The sequence below is a fragment of the Geospiza fortis genome, unplaced genomic scaffold, assembly GCF_000277835.1.
Source record: "Geospiza fortis unplaced genomic scaffold, GeoFor_1.0 scaffold237, whole genome shotgun sequence".
Taxonomy (NCBI): Eukaryota; Metazoa; Chordata; class Aves; order Passeriformes; family Thraupidae; genus Geospiza; species Geospiza fortis.
In genome coordinates, this window is record NW_005054319.1 from 4,708,085 (window position 1) to 4,726,929 (window position 18,845).

Genomic DNA, 18,845 nt, shown 5'->3' on the forward strand with positions numbered 1-18,845 from the left:
AAGGCTTTTGTCATCCTACCTTTGTTCTGGGAGCCTTAGGCTGTGTTCTGAGCTTAAACACTTCCTGCCCAGCTCAAACAGGCCTTGTTAGTTTTAACCTGCAATTCTGAGAGATGCTTTTTAACCTTACTAGTATGTTGCTTGAAAGACATCTTTGAAAAGGAGCTGTTATGAAGAGAAAGAGACCACAAAGTCAAATGGGAGACTCTTATCTTTCTGCTTCTTTTTCTCCTTTAGTACCTGATTGCTGAATCTGTATTTATGTGTGATCTTATCTTGCAAGCAGCCTGAATACACAGCTCCTGATTTCATTAGGCTCTGCAAGTACTAATGGAACACATCTCAAGGTGCATTACAACACAAAGCTTTTGAGCCTGATAGAAAAGAGTTTGCTGAAAACCCAGCCCCACTCACAGCAGGCATGAAAACAGAAGAAATTGCAGCAATATGCCCCCCAAGATCCTTCACCCACAGAAAATGGAGGCTACCACATCAACCCATTATGAACATTCCTTTTTAGTGGTGCCCTCCTGGATAAAAAGTCTGCTAAAGGCACAAGGTGCAAAGACTTGCTACTCCTCAAGAAGAAGAAAGAGTCATTATTGAAGGAATTTCTTCTTGATTCTACTAATCCAGACCCACCTGTTGTCAAGTCAGCTGTGTCCTTCATGCCACTGAAATACTCTGTCCTTTGTGCCTGGTCTCCTCTATCAGCTACAGCTTTGGGGGTAAAGTTCACAAATTTCATCAGAGTTTAAGGTTCAAAGATATTTCTACAACAACTACGGACTGGCAGGTGTTTACAGAAATAATTCCACAGTAAATGGAAGGAATTCCAGAATCTCAATATTTCTGTAAGATATTTTTTAAATGTTCTGAAAGGGCTGTCTGGGGAGGCCTCACAGTTCACATGCACAGCTGATAGCAATCCTAAGGATGAATTGGTACATTTAGCCCCTTCCATTTATTGCACAGAAAAATGTGTTACCACTGAAAACCAATGGCACAATCTTCTGGTTTAACCCATAGAATAGTATCTTACTTGAGCTACAACTTGGCACTTAAGTACAGAAGGGAGCCTCACAGACAAGACATCAAAGAGTTACAGACATTGAAGTTACCTGTGCAAGGAAATGAGAGTTTTCCCCTGACTTCAGCACAATCTCAGTCCCACAATTAGTAGATCCATAAGTGCAAGAGACAAGCAACATTGGGCAGAGGAGCAGCCCTCAAATACTGTCCCAGGTACCTGACCTGCTGCTTTGTCTGTAGCCCTGATGAGAGAAGGGTGTCTAATGACACCAGCACACTTGGAACCCACTGGTGCTTCTGTAGCCAAGTGTTTCCTCCTGTGCTCTCTCACCTTCTCCAGGGGTTGTTTATTTTCAGACACAGAAAACCCAACTTCCCCATACTTCTTCCCAACTTCTCCACCTCCCGCAACCACTACTAAAGATGAGGAAGTACTTAATTAATTTAATCTTCCTGTGGAAAGGTGCAGTTGGCTCCACTGGGATAAACTTATCAACCTTATCAGCCTCTTGGTTTGCCTGATACAGCTGCAGACATTTGAGCAGCAAACCCTACTGCTTAGTGCTCCTTTGCTTCTTTCTTTCTCAGTATCTGGGTAAAGGCAGGACAAGATGAAGACACATCCATTTTCCCTTCTTCTATTGTTTCTCACAGGCTTCCTGGCAGCAGGCAGCATAAGCCCAAATGAAGCAAAGCTAAAGAAAGCCAAGCTCCCCAAAATAAAGAAGGAGAACCACGTGCTCTTGCTGAAAAAGAGCAACTTTGACAGAGCGTTGAAGGAAACCAAATACCTCCTGGTGAAGTTCTGTGAGTATCAATTTCCTCTCCCTTACCCTGGTGGCTCTGCAGAGAATGACTGATGTTGAGGCACTCAAGAATGCTTGTTTTACCATTGCTTTGTCCCCTGATAGTCCTTGTTTGTTTTGGTTTCCTCTATGTATCTATTTCTGATCGTAACTACAGTAATTTATTCTTTTTTGGGGTGGTTAAACACCAGTCTGCTACGTCAGACAGTGCTGAGTTGGCATTCTTTGCTTCCACTGCCTAATTTTGCAAGTGTGTGTTTCACAGCACTGATGGGTAAAACATATTAAAAAAAACCAAACAAAAAACCAACCAAACAAAAGTTAATCAGAGAGTGCTTTTCTCCCTCTTGCATTTTCATCAGCACTTTGTATGAGATTTTTTTGATAGTATCTCTCCTCTGTGAGCATTTGGGCTTCAGGGATTGTCTTTTTACAATATTTTGATGTCTGTGGTTACATTATATTGTTCTTTTTCCCTGAAAGGAGTGCTTGATTAGGTAGAGGCAGGTTTGTGGTCCTTCTTTTAGGTTCATGTTCATTCCTCCTGGGGGACAAAAGTGGTGGGGTTTTTGAATAACTAACCTTGTTATAAGGTCTGGCCACCAAGTGCATCACAAAGGAAAAGCCAAGAGGCAGATCCTTGTGATGTTACCCATCTAAAAGTTCAGATGCTGCATAATTTCCCATGCCCCAGACAGGGATCTGCACTGGCCAGCAGCTTGCTGCTAGCAGAAACCCTTTGATCAGCATAAGGCAGCAAAATCTTTATATCTGTTGCTTGGGCTTGACCTTGTTCTGCTGAGCCAAACTCCCTGAGCTCAGTGCACACATCCCTTAACCTTAAATTACACAAACACTTTCCAACCAGACCCCCTTTGGCAGAAGGTGCTGACACAGGCACAAGCTGAACCCCCAAACTGTTCCATATTTGGAAAGGATATTCAAAATTAAGGCAATATCCTAATTTAGCAGAAGCACATCTAATTTGGTCTTTTGCATCACTACCAAATGTGAATTTTACTGCTGATATAGAATTATAATAAAATAAAATATAATAAAAATAAAATATAATAAAACATAATGTAATGTAATATAATATAAAAAATAAAGTAAAACAAAAAAATTAAATAAAATAAAAAAAATAAAAATAATTTAAAAATTAAAAAATAAAAAATAAAAATATAGTAAAATGATATAAAATATAATATAAAATACAGTATATAATATAATATAAGATATATAATATAATAGCAATAATAACATACTATATCTAATAAAATATTTAATTTTAATATGAATATAAAATATTATATACTGTATAATAGTATAGCAATAAACAATAAAATTGATCATAACATAAATAAAGAATATAATGAAGACAATAAAGATAATAATAATAGTGATGTAGTGCAGGTCAACCTGAAATGAAAACACTTGTACTTTCAACAAGAAAATCTAAAATACACTAACAGACTCAGGAAACTAAAAATATGTTTGCATCATGCCAAACATTTCATTAATCCTGAAACAAGGTTATAAAACGTTAAGTTTTTTTTAATCTTTCAGAATAATCACATTAGAAAATTATTTAAAACACAATGTTTTAAATTTTTAGATAATTCTGACAGTGTTGAAATTTAGGAAGATTTTGTTTACTAATTGTGGAGGATTTAAAGCTATTTACCACATTCAATCTGCAGTTGTGTACTGTTTTATTTCTTTGAAGATGCATAATTTTGGTGAAAAAAAAAAACAACTTACCAGAAAAAACCTTAGTCATTCTGTATTCTCACCTTTGTAAGAGCTGTTTCAAAGCACAGCATCCAAGTGACCAGGTCAGAGGAGAGTTTGTAAAGAAACTTTCTTAGTACTGGCAGAGATTATCAACAGGGAGATATTGCAACACACTTCAGGATTGCAACCAAGTATGAGTAGAAAACAGACATGAAAAAATTCAGAAAGAGACAGGAGATGGAGAAAGAATTGTTCAGAATAGAGTAGCCCAGAGACTTGGGCACTCCAAGGGTGTAAACCAGGCTTCCTTGCCCCCTCTTCAGAGCAGTCTTGGCCCTCTCTGGTCTCCCACCACCCTCACACCTGGCTTCTTCAGCAGGGAAGGACAAACAGACTCCTCCTTTCCCCACCACATCTTCCAAAACACAGAGATGAAGCTCTGCTCCCCAAACACACCTTGCTCCAGTGATCCTCATCACTCTCTGGTTTGGATCAAAGGCCTTACTGAAAACTCATGGATTGCCTTTCCCCCACAATCATAAAGGCATCCACAGTCCCTGGAAAGAATTATGGAGTCACTCCCAGGAATGATGAGCTTCACAGCACTGATCCATCATCTGGAAATTGCTGGCCTCAATCTCTATGGCTCCCTTTGGAGACTTGCCACTGACCAGCCTCTGGGGCAGTGAGAAACTGTCCTGCAGTGAGGCACTGTCCTGGGCTGTAGGAAACCTGACTCCACAATGCTGAATGAGCTGATTCATTTGCTGTAATAATTTCATTGCCACAGCACAAGGAGACTAAAGATGGGACCTGCACAGAAAAGCCATAAACCTATATCTTTTATATCCTACTTCTAAAAAGTCTATCTAAATAAACAACCTGTGTTAACAAGGAACTATTAAAGAAACTTAGGTAATGTGAGAGAAAACAATATTGTCCAGATCACCCAGGAAATCTGTGAGGCTGCCAGAAATTAGCTTCAAAAATCCGGAATGAATGCGAGACCTAAGATCTTTTTCTTCCTGACTCATTAGAGATCACAGAGAGAGAGAGTGGGAAGGAATCCCAGGCTTCCCAGGAGATAGGATTTCTTTTGGTGCTGTACCAACACCAGAAAAGTTTGAACTACAAACTTTCATTCAAGACTGTGCCTTAGATCACCTATCAATGACAAGAAAACCTTTCCCTGTTGCATTATGTTATTTACTTACCAGTCCCACTGTATTTGTCAGGTGAGGTCGGCTTTGACGTTTTGTACCCAGTGACGCTCAAGCCCTTTTAATACCTGTCAGTTCCACCCTGACAGTGTCCCAGGTCTGCCTTCCTTCGGGAAGGGTTACTATAAATACATGCTGACTTTCAGCCAGGCAACGCATGGATCCCTCTGGAGCTGGGCAAAGTTCACAGGGCAAGTACTGAGTGTGAAAACAAAGCGTTGACCCAGAAACCCAGCGCTCTTCGTCTCTCATCCCAGCTCTTCTGTGCAACAAAACATGTCTGAAAACCATGCAAGCATCACCCAGCAGTGTGTGAGTCCTGCCCAGCACCTCATTTCAGCACTTCATTGAAAGTGCTCTCAGGCTGTGGCATTTCCCAGTCCACACTGAACTGATCTAAATTCCACACAAATGCTTCTGAGCACAGGGAATTCAGAGCGCTTGTCACCAGCAGAAGGCAGACCTTAGGTCAGTGCTGCCTGCATGGGAGAGTTTCAGTGTTTACACTGCACACTGCCTGAATAGAAGTCCCTCTGTTGACTTTCACTGCAGAGAAAAGCAAATAAGCACCATAAAAAGTCTCAATCACTCTAACAAAAATGCCTATCACAGAGAGAATAAAGTTTGTACACTTGGCAAAAGCACAGCCTTCAGAGCACATGCTAACACCATTTCCTCCAACTTATCAGAAGAATTCGTGGAAAGACACAGACCCCAGTGAATGCCTGATTCCACAGGCTTCTGAGAATGCCTGCTGCTGTTCTTTCCAGTGAAAAGTTTTCACATTCTAGATAAACATGGGGATGACCTAAAGACAAGCACACGAGTGGTGCAGACATTGTGCTGCTGCTTTGTGTGCTAAGCACGCTCCCATTTATGAGAAGGTGATGTTTACCTTTTCTAGCAGAACATTTGTACATCTAGTGAGGCACTGGGTCAGCCACAGTATTCCTGCAACCTGGGACTGAGATAATGACATTTAATAGGCAGGATAAGGGTTACTCTTGAAGACAAACATCTCTTTTTTAAGGCACAAAAACTGAAGGTGATGTTATTAAGCAGAAATTGCAGTTACCTGCAGCAGAATTACTTTCTAGCATGGGTCCCTCATGTAGGTGCCTCTCGCATGCTTATTTTAGTGAATGCTTACAATAATCCAAACTTAGAATAAACCCTGATGTTTACATAGAAGGAAATCTCAAACGAACTGCAAACCTCAGTTAAGAAGTAGAGAGGTCAGCACAGGAGGTTATGGCTGTATCTCACTCTAGAAGAGAAGGGGAGAATTCAAGGTCACAGAAGCAAGCTTGCAACTGCAGCAAGATTAACATCCTTCTACTCTGATAGGTTAAATATGAATCTATCCTTCATCTCAAGACTCTTCTACAGAGAAATTTATATATCTGTAGTGCAACTGCAAAAGCAGCCTGCACAGATGAGAAATGGGACTGCTGAAATGGTTTTGTGACCATGTCAGAAAATAACAGCCAGGAAATCAGTATCTGGCAGGACAACAGGCACATTCACAATGACTACTGCAATCCCTAAACCACCAATTCAGACAGAATGATGAGATTGGAGGACACCAGCAATTAGCTAAAGGAAAATTAACTCATTGTGCTTCTGTGTACACCCACTTCAAGAATTCTTTAGGGTCATTAAACACATTCATGTGTCAGCAAAAGATTTATCTGTATACATTTCAATATATTTTAGCTCAGTAAACTGCACCATGAAAAAGAAGTAGCAGCTTACTCAGGTTGTCAATGCACTGAAGAGGGAAGAGTCAAAATACAGGATTTCTGGTTCTCTTCCCACTTTTAATTTTCAAACCCTTATTTTATCCTTGTTTTTATTGACAAAACCACTGATATGGAAACATTCTCCCATATTAATACAATGCTGTTCTTGAGCTGACAGCCTTTGAAGGGCCTCTTGCTTCTGGCAGCTGTGGCACAGCACACTGGTTTATGCAGGTGTCCTGCCACCCACACTGCCTTCCCTGGTGACCTTGTCACAGCTCTGCTGCCTCTTATCCGTGTCTGCTTTGTTCCCTGCTGATGCTCCTCGAGTTTGGAGCCTGTGATGCCACCTTAGCCCCAGCAGCTGCTTCCTCATCCCACGGCCTGAAGTGATCGGTGTCAATAAAAATCTAAACCAGAGGAAGCCAAACAAAACTCAAGAAAAGGCTCCAAATAAAAAGAGTGATGATTTCCTGCAACACTCAAACGACTTGAAAGATAAAGCACCTGGGAGGCAGACAGAGAATGAGTGGAATGAAAGGAATTGATGGAGAGCTGAAGAGGAGTCTAATCACTCGGGAAAGCAGGGGAAAGGTGCATGATGGATGTTTCCACATGATTTCTGGGTAGTCAAGGAAACAGTTTTTATCTGTCTGTTCACTCACTGAACTTGTGTCTCACAGTTAGCAGGTTAATGGTACTTAAAGTTCCCCTGTCTCTGACTGCAGGAGTCCTGTGCTTCTCCCAGCTGCAGCACAGAGCCACTAACTCTAGCAACTCTCATTATCTAGCATGCTGCTTACATTCCTAGTTAGCTGCAACTCTGTCTACTCAGGTCATTCAGTGACAAGAGATCATTCCTAAAATATCTGTTTGGAATTAAAATATTTCAGAGAAAATTTGATCCTACACCCTCTTCTTCACAGACAGTCTACCTAAATGTCTAATGTCTAAGCTTAATATTTATTTTATATTTGTGAAACTTCAGCTTCTGGTTCACCAACAGTTTATTCTGCCCCTTCTTATTACACTGTGCAAAAAGCATTTCAGCTTTCACTTTCCCAGTTGTGGTAAAACAGCTGTGCAACCTCAGGTTATTAGGAAAAAAAAAATCATTGTACTGAAATTGCCTCTGGTGTAAGACAGTGACTTAGAATTAGCTGAAAGCTGCTGGATCCTGGTTTGCTATGGGGTTTACTGCTCCAACTCCCCTCTGTCCAGAGCCACACACCCTCCCTCTGGGAGAGCCCAGTAACTGTTCTGGGCTAGCCCTGGCACCTGCAGTCTCTGTATCAGCACTCAAACTGCACTGCAAGTACTCCATGTCTTATTGAATAGTCCACATTTGCAATCATTTTCAGCAAAAATACTTCATAAAGGCTCAACACTCAGTGTCCCTAGAAGCAGCAGTATTTTTATAGGTTAGACAAGCAATTTCTTACATTGACAGGTCAGCATTGCAGGTTTTCTGCTGTTGTCTCTAGAGCATATTCAGGTACAACTGGAGATATTTTTCCCCCCTTTTCTTGGTGGTAGGAGATAACAAATTAAAATCCTGCTGAGGGAAAGGTTCATAAGACCATTTTTATCAATTGGAAATAGAAAATTAAAGTTTGGGTAAAATTTCTTTGAAAAATCATAATAAGTTTATTTGATGAAGCACTAATTTTAGAGGCAGTTGGAGCACAACTTGGATTTGGACTGCTGTCTTCAGGCTCATTTACTTTATTTAGAGAAGCACCTTCTCTTCATCACACGGTATCTGAGTGTCCCCTGAGAAGACTCTAAATTTTGCTCTACTAACAGGAACCCTTTGGCATATTAGCAGCTGGAGCAGCTCTTCCAGTGCAGGGGTTCTGTGAGCCTCTGCCAAGATGGGTCTGTGTGTGACTGGATGTGGAAGGGCCTAGCACTATCAATATTTTGAGAAAATAGCATTATTTGATGCTAATCTTCACAGTTGTTTTTTTTTTGCTGCAACAGTAAGGCGGAAGAAAATGACTGATGGCTGGGATTCAGAGCAAGGAAAATGATGAATAATGCAAGGAATGTAACTCAGCACTGAGTTAGAATATGGATTTATCTTTCGTGTATTAGAGCTCTTACAGAAATGTCCATTTACTTTTTGGTTATAACCACATTGGGCAATGTCTTCACAAGGTATGTTCTAGAGAAATGCATCTGCTATTTTGTGAAAGAACAAGAGACAGTTGTTTTGTTACATTTATGCTTTGGTGTTTGTGTGTGTGCTTGTGCAGTTATATATCTGAACGTGTGTATACACAAAACCACCTATATATACACAAAAGAACAAACAATTTTATGAAACCAAATTTAACTGCATGTTCTTCATCTCTTCCTATTTGCTAAGTTTATTGAAGAAACAAAAAATTTTATGTGCATAATCTAAAGAAAAAAGTTTTGTTCTTTATAAGAAAAGACATTTAACAAGACGGAGTATCTCAATTTCAACCAAAATTCGGGTTTTTCAATGCAAGTTGCAAAAATATAAAGCTCTAGGCCTTTATCTCTGACTTGTCTTTGAATGCAGAGCAGTCTGTGTGCCTGGTTTCCTTCTCTTGCCCTTTTTTCATGTTAATATAACTTTACAGCTCCAGTGCCAGCCTAGATGGCCCCTCTCCTTCCACCAAAGACACAGCTCCCATTTGAGCTGGAGAAGGGCTGGCACACAGGACAGCATGAGGAATACATGTCCTTTCAAACATGTGTTTTTGAAAAATATTTCAAACACCTTTCCAAAACCACACTCTGCTCCTCTCTTTGCCTCCTCCATATCTCATCTGGTAAAGTAATTTGTGCATTACAAAAGTTTGCCTCAGTGAAGTTAAACAGAGTGAAGGATAGAGTTAAATATTGCTCACATTAGGACTCTATGATCAGAGTCCTAATGTGGGCAATATTTAACTCTATCCTTCACCTCTCTTAAACTCATATTCAGCACAGTCAGTCAAATTACTTTTTAATTGCTCCACCTTTTTTCCCAACAGAAGAATATTGAAATGTTGCTGGTTGTTCAAGGTGATTGGTTCAAGGACATAAGGAGTGGTAAAAAACCAGCATCAATATAAAGAAGTAAATATAATCCCTCATTTACTTCTGAGTCATAGAAGACCTTATTCAAACCCTCCAGCTACCACTTGACACAACAACCTCCACTAGAAAGCTTCACACTGTGGCTTATGTAACCCATTTGCTTTTGATTGGCCTTTTCCAGATGTTACTTTATCTCAGTCTTCTCAGAATTTATCCGAAGAATTTGCTGAGGCTGCACGACAGCTTAAAAAAGAAGCTCCAAGAATCCAGTTTGGCAAAATTGATGTGACACACCAATATGACTTGAGAAAAGAATTTAATATTCAAGCCTTTCCTACTGTGAAATTTTTTGTGAATGGCAGCAGGGAAGATCCCATAGACTGCAAAGGTAAACTGTCTCATGCACTGATAAGATAATGATCTGTAATGACAGGATGTACCCATCTATTACCCTGCTGAGAAGAAAAATATAGATGCTCAGATAAAAATACACAAGTTGGGAAGCTGGTTTTGCCCATGGTGTTAAATATGCAATTGCCTCTGTACCAATACAGGAACTTGAATCTGAATTCATGTTCCAAGGGCATAACTGAGCATCTTCTCTCTATTAAGTTCACACAGTCAAATTAATTACTGGTGTTACTCCACCAAATACAGAATTGGCCCAACAAGACAACTTACTCCCAGTTATTCCAATAAACATTAATGAGTTATGCCAAACAAGAACTGGGTCCCCAAACTGCTCCATTACTCTTCTGGTCCACTGCAATTCCCATGGGCAGTGTGCCTACAGAAACAGGCTGGAGCAACACTACATCTAACAAAGAACTGGGAATTCACAGGGTCCTTAACATACAGATCCACTTCCTAAGCTACAGAAAATAATTTTGCCATTTAGCCATCAGAGGGAGCTCAAATGTGGCTTAGAATAAAACATGGAATAATTTGAAGTATTTTACAGAAAGTTATGAAGCAAAGGGAACTGCAGACTTGAGCAATCCCAGAAATCCAGGTCTTATTAAACATTTTTGTTCACTTTCAGTACATACAAGAAAGGTTATGTTTTTCATAAAATGATGAACTTTTACCGAGGTGATAAAAATTGCTTGACTTGGTCAAGCACCTGTTGGTGTACTCTGAGCACATACAGGTGAGTCACAAGTTTAATACAACAAACAAAGAAAGGAACCCAAAGTTTGCCTCCTGAACTTGTACACAGCCCAGTGCTAAGATATCTTTAACTGCTGAGCCCCCAGTGGCTCCTGCAGAAACCTGATGTTCAGTATTTTTAGCAACTTGCTCCTCCTTGCTATTGAATTTCTTACCAAGTTCCCAGCACCCAGGCTTGTGCAAACAGCAGCCTCTGCACAAATGCCACCGAGAGCGTGATGTGCCACACTGAACTTCTATTAGAGGTGCTGATGCCTGAGGGCAAAAGCCCCCACCTTCAGCCTCTGATTGAATCTACAGCATTGACAAGAAAACCTCTCTTAAACTGGTAAACCTGACAGATTTTCTGGTGTGAAACAGTGAGTACAGAGAATTGTAACACACACACACACTGCCCTGCAGCAGGTGGCTGCTATTTCAGGCACACTTCCGAGCAAGATGCAAGAATTGGGAAACTGGCTCCTGCTCTGTGCTTTTTACAAGGCAGACAGCACCAATCGTTTGGAGCACATGTACCACCAACAATGGCTTAAATTATATTTTGTTCCCTGGTAAATGCTTATGTGCAACACTGAGTAAAACCTCACGTGCATGTTTGGCTTTTCCACTGAGCATTGGCAATTGGAAATGTGCACTGGCCACCCAGTGACTTCTCATACAGGACTTGGTACATACTTCATGGCACAAAAAAACCTTCAGATCTTGCTTAAATAAATAAATTAATTAAACTCTTTATGGAAGATGGAATTTTTGAATGGTGTCGCTGGCAATGGACGTAACATGAAAACCAAAATCCAGGCTTAGTGAAATTGTCAGTAATGACTGCAAGGTCAGAAACTGGCCAGTACACAGGCTGAGTAAAGGAACTCAATAGAAAGATTAACCCCACAGAAAATATGCTTAGGGGCTATAGCACTGTCATAAGTGACAAGACCTCAATTCTGCCTTTAGACAGCAGAAGTCAAGCGCTATGTGGCCACTAGATACTGCTCTGCACTTTGGTCTGCAGCCTGTACACTCCAGAGCAGATGACTGCCTGCTTCACTTTAAAAAAAAGAAAGTATTTTAAGCTAGTTACAGTGCTGTCTGCTGCAAAATTGTGGCAGTAAAACAGTCTGACTCAGTTTTGATCTTGTCAGACTGCTAAAATGCACAGTAGCAGGACTTGCATCTCTGATAATCCACTTGTACCATACATCTTGACTGTAACACTTAACTTTTTCTTTTTAATGTATGGTTTTAATTAACCCTTACTCTGGTCCAACAAGCCTGTCTGTCATACAGAGATGAAAGGGCTAAGATTTTAATGGCCTGAGCCTCAGTTTGTTACCTCAAATTCCTCTCAAAACTCGATAGTTAAAAAATGTAATTTTTAAAGAGACTCAATACTCTAAAACTTCTGAAAGCTTAGGACAATTTACCGAATAAAAAGACTGATTATAATCTCAGTAAAACTGGTAGTAGTAATTTGGAAGCCAAAAGATGGAACAATCCAGAACTAAATTACAACTTTGACACTTCAGCTTTGTTTCTTATGTCTAAACTGAAGTGATGCTATGGCCCCACGGAGGAATTTTAACACGTCTCTGTGCCTATCAGATCCCTCCTGCAGCATCAAAGGAACAATTTTGGCACCTAATGTAATTGAACAAACAGTTCAATAAAATCCGCAATTGGTTTGAAGTCATTCTGGATTAAACCTTAGGTCGATAGCACTTTATAGCTTACTGTGATTTTGGGACACATGAAATCTTGCAGGACAGGTTTCCTACCTGTCTGAATTTCTTCATCTCTATTCTCCATGTGTGATTAATCATTTAACTGGACATAAAACCATTTGCAGAGATCTCAGTAAAAGCTGTACTGATCCACTGTTGGTCTTCTAGAGTCACAACAGTTTAAATGGTGACTAGAACCTGAGGCTGCACTTGGGTACCTCAAGCCCCCTCTCAATCAGCTTGGCCCTCAGTCCTAAGGAGCCCAAGTCCATTTGTATTCAGCATCCCTCTGCACCTCCACTGCCTCTGTTCTGATTGCACAGAAATTTCTGCCATTCATTTGGATTTTCATTTTAACTCTCTTTTCCTTCCACAGGAGTCAGAAAAGCCTCAGCCTTTATCACATGGGTAAAAAGAAGAACAGGACCTAGCACTGTTTTAATCAACTCTACTGATCAGGCTGAAGCCATGATAAAAGCTGGTGATTTAGCAGTGATTGGCTTCTTTAGGGTAATTATCTGGAAAACTCAAAAGGCTGGTTCTGTTCCAGCTTTGGGATACACTGCTTGCTATCACCACCAGAGCCCACACATCCAAAGGCCACGAACTCACCAGAAAAATGCAGACCCTCAGTTTCCCCTACATTTGAAAAAAAATTAATAGTCTCTATCTATTTTTTCACACTTTTAGACAAGCAGCTGAGGCAGAAATAAGGAAATCTTACACTACAGCACATTTCCTTAACCAGTACCTGGGCAGAGACCCTGAGATCTGCTTCTGAGAGCAGGGTGCTCCAGCAGTGTCTGCACAGCCCTGGCTGGTCACAGCAGTGTTTCCTGCATCCTCAGAGAAAGGCCTTCTACCAAACTCCCCCAGATTTTCCTGATGTGAAGGAGGCCCAATCTGCATGGGTAGGAAGCCATAAAATATTACTTCTGTATATGATCTAACACATGTAGTCCTTTCTCAAGCAAATTCTACCATTTTCCAGAGCAGAATAAGGTTCCTAGGCTTTGGGCTGAATGCTAGTGATCAGCAGTCAATAGAAATGCTGTCAGAGTGAGTAAAATAGGAACAGCTTTTTCCTGCTTTTCCAATGTGTCCTTGAGATCTTTAATATCTGGAAATCAAATCAAAGATTTTCTCTAACTAAAGAGACTTTTATTCTGATATCTCTCTGCCCAGTTAAAAGCACAATGTCTGGACTCATACCTGAACTGATAATATCCCAAATGTGCTGGCTACAGCAGATAGTCCAAGTTCTGTGGATATGGAAAACAGGATTCATTACCAAAATGCCCCGTAGTAACAAAGCTGGTGAGCACATAGAACATAACAGGACAAACTGTGAAGATGCTCAGTGCCCAGAATTTTGCTTTGCAGCAATCTGCTTGCAGCCATTTAGGAAGGAAGGAAGGCAGTTTTCCAGTGCTGGGGGAAATTGAGAAACTCTTTCTATCACAGTGATGCCAGAGAGTTCCCTGAACCACACTGATAGCAGATATTGCCTGCAGATGTGTTTGACTGGACACTGGTTTCACTCAGGGCTGAAATGACAACAGATGAACATGAGCTAGGGCATGTCAGAAATTTAATGGGCAAAAGCCAACAAAACAGTGTCCAAGCAAATAAAGAGCTGTATCTGGGCTTCTATTAGTCACAGATTGCTCACAAATATGAGTGCCAGGATGTGTTGGAAGGTCTCAGCATATAAATTACTATTCATCTAGCATGAAATAATTGTCTGATTAAATCAAATCTGGAAGTGCTGTTGCCTTTCATCCTGCTTATTTACTATGAGTTTGAGGGTGGACAGCAGAGTGACTGTTTGACAGATGCAGGAGTCAAGGTCCCTGCCTTGAAGAGCACTCAGTCAAAAGCCCCAGATATGCCAGTCAGCTCCTCTTGTGAGCAGAGAGCCCTCCTGTCATCCCTCAGCTCCTGCCAGCTGTGCAGGGGAGCAGCTGCTGCACCATCCCTCCCAGGCTTTGCAGAGCGTGGCAGTGCCAGGGGAGGGCAGGGAGGATGAGATCAGTGCAGGGAGGACAGAGGGGACCCCACACCATCCCTGCTGACCCAGGCCAGCCAGCACAAGCTGTGTCACAGCCCTCCTAGGATCCCTCCTTAGAGGTAATCCTGGGAAGCATTACCCACTTTACAATTATACTTGGCTCTTTACTTCACGAGATTTTAGGGGCCTGCTTCACCCGGAGCTCTAACTCCTACACATCTTAGCAGGATGTAGGACAAAGTCTTAATGAATACTCTTTCTGGGACTAGGAACTTCACAATGACAGTGTGGAAGTTTTCTGTGAGACAGCCAGAGATGTGCCAGAGATGCCTTTTGGGATGACAGCCAGTGAGGATGTCTGTGCCAACTACGGTGTCCAAAGGAACTCTCTCGTTGTGTTTAAGGAGGTAGGAGTACAAAAGTCTAGCAGGTAAGGTGTGGTGACATCTGTGGGCTCTGGAAAGGCAGTTTGGGGATTTTTCAGGTTATATATAAATTTTATGCTTAAGGATCTGGATATAACAGCTTTACTTTCCAATCTGCGTTCTAATCAACATTTGCTGCCAAAGTTCAGCGAGATTTGCAGACATTCACCTCTTTTCCTGTGTCTTGCATTTGACCAGGAAATTTCTTCCGGTGCACAACAGAAGTGGCCAACAATAAAACCAAAACTGCAGAGAGTAGCAGCAATATTTAGACTAGGAAGTAATCAGACCCATGATTTCCTGAGCGAGCATATCTCACAGATAGTGTGTATAGATGTAGGAATGATCTTTCAGTATGTCAACATTACTGAACAAATTAAAACTGTCAGCTGTACCTTGAATTTTAGTTGTAATCTTGTTCTGCAATCTAGCTGTGACATTCATTTCACAAGCTATGGAATTTCAGTTGCTGAGGATCATAAAACTCTCACTTTTAAAGCCTGTCATTTTGTTCCTATAGTTGATAAGGCCAGCAATCTCACAAACTTCACTATTTGTCCAGGGAAAACCTGTGCATAATGAAGTGCTTGAAGATGGTGGGCAGAGCAAACTGGGCCTGACGAGGCTGATCAAAACCTTTACCTTGGATTTGGTCACTGAGTATAACATTGAGGTATGTGCATTTCACTGTGTTAGCAAAAACTATGGGAGAAAGACAGAAATCCATGCAGAAGGAGACCCAGAGAGCTACTCTGCACCTTAGGGAGTGAGAATTGTCTTTGCTTGTTTGACAAGGCCACTCTTAACCACATCTAGAAATGCCAGCAGAACCCAGCCTGCAGCTCTTGGTCTAACCCAGGCCAAATGATGCTTCCCTCTGGCAAGGTGTTGTTTCCTAGATATGCTGGAAGGTCATGATGAGGAGTGGCTGGTGAACAGTGAGATCTGAGCTAAGTGGGGTGGGAGGTTGGAAGGTCAGTCCCTAATCCTGGCTCCAAACACTCCACCCCAAGGCAGCCACAGGGAGCTCTGGGCCAAGGCAAGAAGGAAAGAAACCAGCAGTAATTGTTGCTAGTGCAGGTAGGAATGGAAAGACATGGAAATCCCTGCTTGCCTGGGGGACACCCCATTGCCTGATTATAGGGTGGCATGAAAGGAAAGGTGGTCCTGGGCAGGGAAGGAGATACCAGCTGCTGATGCCACCTAGAAGGGAAGGAAGTGCCCAGACAGGTCTTGCCCCAACAGCTGCTGCAGCTGGGCCTCCCTGGGTAACACCACCTTTTACTTTCAGCATTAATTCTTCTGTGTGTTTTATACAGGAGGTCAGACTAGAGATCACAGTCCCTTCTGACTGTAAAGATCTGTGAATAACTATGAGGTTTTTCCTGGAACAGGAAAAAAAAACCAACCCTCAGCAGCTGCTGATTCTTCTTACTTTATCTGCTTTAAAACAATGAAATAAAATCCAATGGTTATGGAAATGACTGGGAATGGAGTTAAAAAGTAAAATCTGCAATAGCAGAGCCTAGGGATACTGATATGCTGAGCCTCTGATTCACTGTTCTGTCTACAAAGAGTGGAGCAGATGTTGAGTCTTTTGTTTCCCAGACATCTGTGAAGATTTTTGATGTCCCTGTTGAAAATCACATCCTGCTGTTCACCCCAATGAACTCGGAGACATTCAATGGGATTTACGAAAACTACCAGTCTGCTGCTGCACAATTCAGAGGAAAGGTTTGTAACACTGAATCCAGATTTGCAAATGGGAATGCCAAAAGATCAGTGCAAAACCACTCACCAATATTACTGGTAAAAATGCACTGCTGTCAGTCCATCTTCTAATGCTACCAAACCATTTCAACACAGTTTCAATTATCTGAATTTGTTAAGGACAAGCTGAAAGATAAAATTCACTTGGAAGTGATTTTTTAAAACACAAAGACCACAAAGAGGAGCAGTAATTCCTTCTGCTCTAAATTAGCCTGTTTCAGATTTTTCAAATATAATTTTCTGGGAGCAACTTCCAACCAAAGGTAGTTTTAGCAAAATTCTGGCAATTTCTGGCTCTACCAGGAAATACCACGAGGATCTCAGAATATTGCCTGAAGAAAAGACTGGACCCAGCTACAAAACCTGGGAAATATTGCAAGGTATGAGCATAGCCTGCAATATTTGCCTGCAGCCATGTGTTTGCATGTATAGACACAGTTATAGTATTTTGGTTTTCCATGGTGCTACTCCTGCTCCAGGTACATGAGACACTGAAGAATAGTAAGTCATCTTGTAGCAAAATATCACATATTGGTAAATCCATATGGATTACAGGTGTTTCAGCTCTTCTGTCCTGTTAAGATTTATGAAGAAGAGTAATAAGCACTTTGGGAGGTAATTTAAAAGTGTTACTGAAAGATGTGATAGCAAACCAGGGTGAAGGGACAGAGGGAAAAGCTTCAGTACTTTTGTCTGCTTTAACATTTGTTATTAATTAGGATCAAGGTGTAATAAAGTCCACAGAGCTTCTGGGTTTTGGTCTGAGACCAAAAATGATTCTGCACAGTTCCTTGAATTTAAGGTTAGATCCTCCCCCCCTGCCAAGCTCCACAGTCCATTTCTCCAAAATAGCTAAACCAAAGCTGGAAGGCCCAACCAGGTGCATGATTCTCTCTTTATCACCAGATACTGTTTGTTTTGGTGGATACTAATGAAGCAAGGAATGGACGGATTTTTGAGTATTTCCGCATCAGGGACATCGATGTTCCTGCTGTGAGGATCCTCAATCTCACCAGTGAGGCCAGGTACAAAATGCCTGCAGACGAGGTGACTGTGGAGAACCTGAAAGAATTCTGCCAGAGCTACCTAAATGGAAAAGCAAAGGTATGTCCTTTACTAACGAGACAGCTCTCTACTACACCAGCTAAAACACAGCAACTTGGCAGAGCACCCCCTTTTTAAATTAGAACAGTGTCCTGTTGTGATCACTGGTTTATTAATCTACTGCCACCCTAATTCATTAATCTACCATCTACAGCTGTTGACAGAGCATCCCTCTGTATTTAACAATTGAGGTGAACTACAGGTCTTCCAATGTAAATCCTGGATTGATTATTTATGCCCAATATTTTAACTGATGCCAGCTGTTCTATTTTAGTGGTTTAAAAACTCCCTATGCCTCTATCTTTCAAATACTATAATGGAGACATTTCCTTTCCTTCACTGGGGAGAGATGCAAACAATCATGGCAACAGATTTTAAGGTTACAGGAAACTCCAGTAAATCAAAAAGTGACTGTTTCAGAGGGGATTAACATTTGGTATTTGTTTAAAGCAAGTTTAGCAAAGTGAATTTTCCCAGGGGGATCATTCCCAATGGTAAATACAGCATTTGTTGCCATAATGAGGCATCATCACACTCATGTGAAAAATGCATTAAAATGCTGTGCTTATTCAGTGCTCCTCAGGGTGATTTACAGGGAGAAAAGATAAAGCAGTCAGTCTGAGAGCAGGCAGAATTTAAGAAATGTGAGTAGGTAGATCCTGTATTTAGTGTTGGAAGGGAGCAGAAGGATGGAAGCAGAGGGGATGTGGCCTCTTCCTCACCAAGATCTGCTTCCATGGGGCACGTGTGCCTTTCTGTGACTGTGCTGTGGTGTTAAAGAAGAGAAATTCCCAGCTCCTGCACTGTAAATTGTAGAAGTCATGTGGGGACCATGACTGGTGGTGAAGGCAGAGATTTAAGCAGCAATGAACACTTCCTGGTGTGTTTTCCATCACTTTTGAAAGCCCACAACACATAAACTGTTCGGTAGTCCAGCTTCTGAACATTGGAACAGAATCCAGAATGAGGAATACAATTGTGTTCCAAAGAATCATTTTCAGACAGTCTGCTACAGAGTCTGTATTCAAGAGAGGGAGAAATAGTTCTGAGCACCACCAG

The 18,845-nt window shown here is 41.3% G+C and overlaps 1 protein-coding gene across 1 annotated transcript in view; it reads left to right on the forward strand.

Moving 5' to 3' along the window:
• Positions 1-1,643: 1,643 nt before the first annotated feature.
• Positions 1,644-18,845, forward strand: part of PDILT (protein disulfide isomerase like, testis expressed) — a 23,492-nt gene continuing 6,290 nt past the window's right edge. Inside the window, exons 1-7 of the mRNA XM_005420395.2 lie at positions 1,644-1,839; positions 9,770-9,976; positions 12,853-12,986; positions 14,757-14,894; positions 15,475-15,585; positions 16,521-16,646; positions 17,589-17,786. Coding sequence (XP_005420452.1) covers positions 1,644-1,839; positions 9,770-9,976; positions 12,853-12,986; positions 14,757-14,894; positions 15,475-15,585; positions 16,521-16,646; positions 17,589-17,786 — 1,110 coding nt within the window. The remainder of the gene's footprint in view (positions 1,840-9,769; positions 9,977-12,852; positions 12,987-14,756; positions 14,895-15,474; positions 15,586-16,520; positions 16,647-17,588; positions 17,787-18,845) is intronic.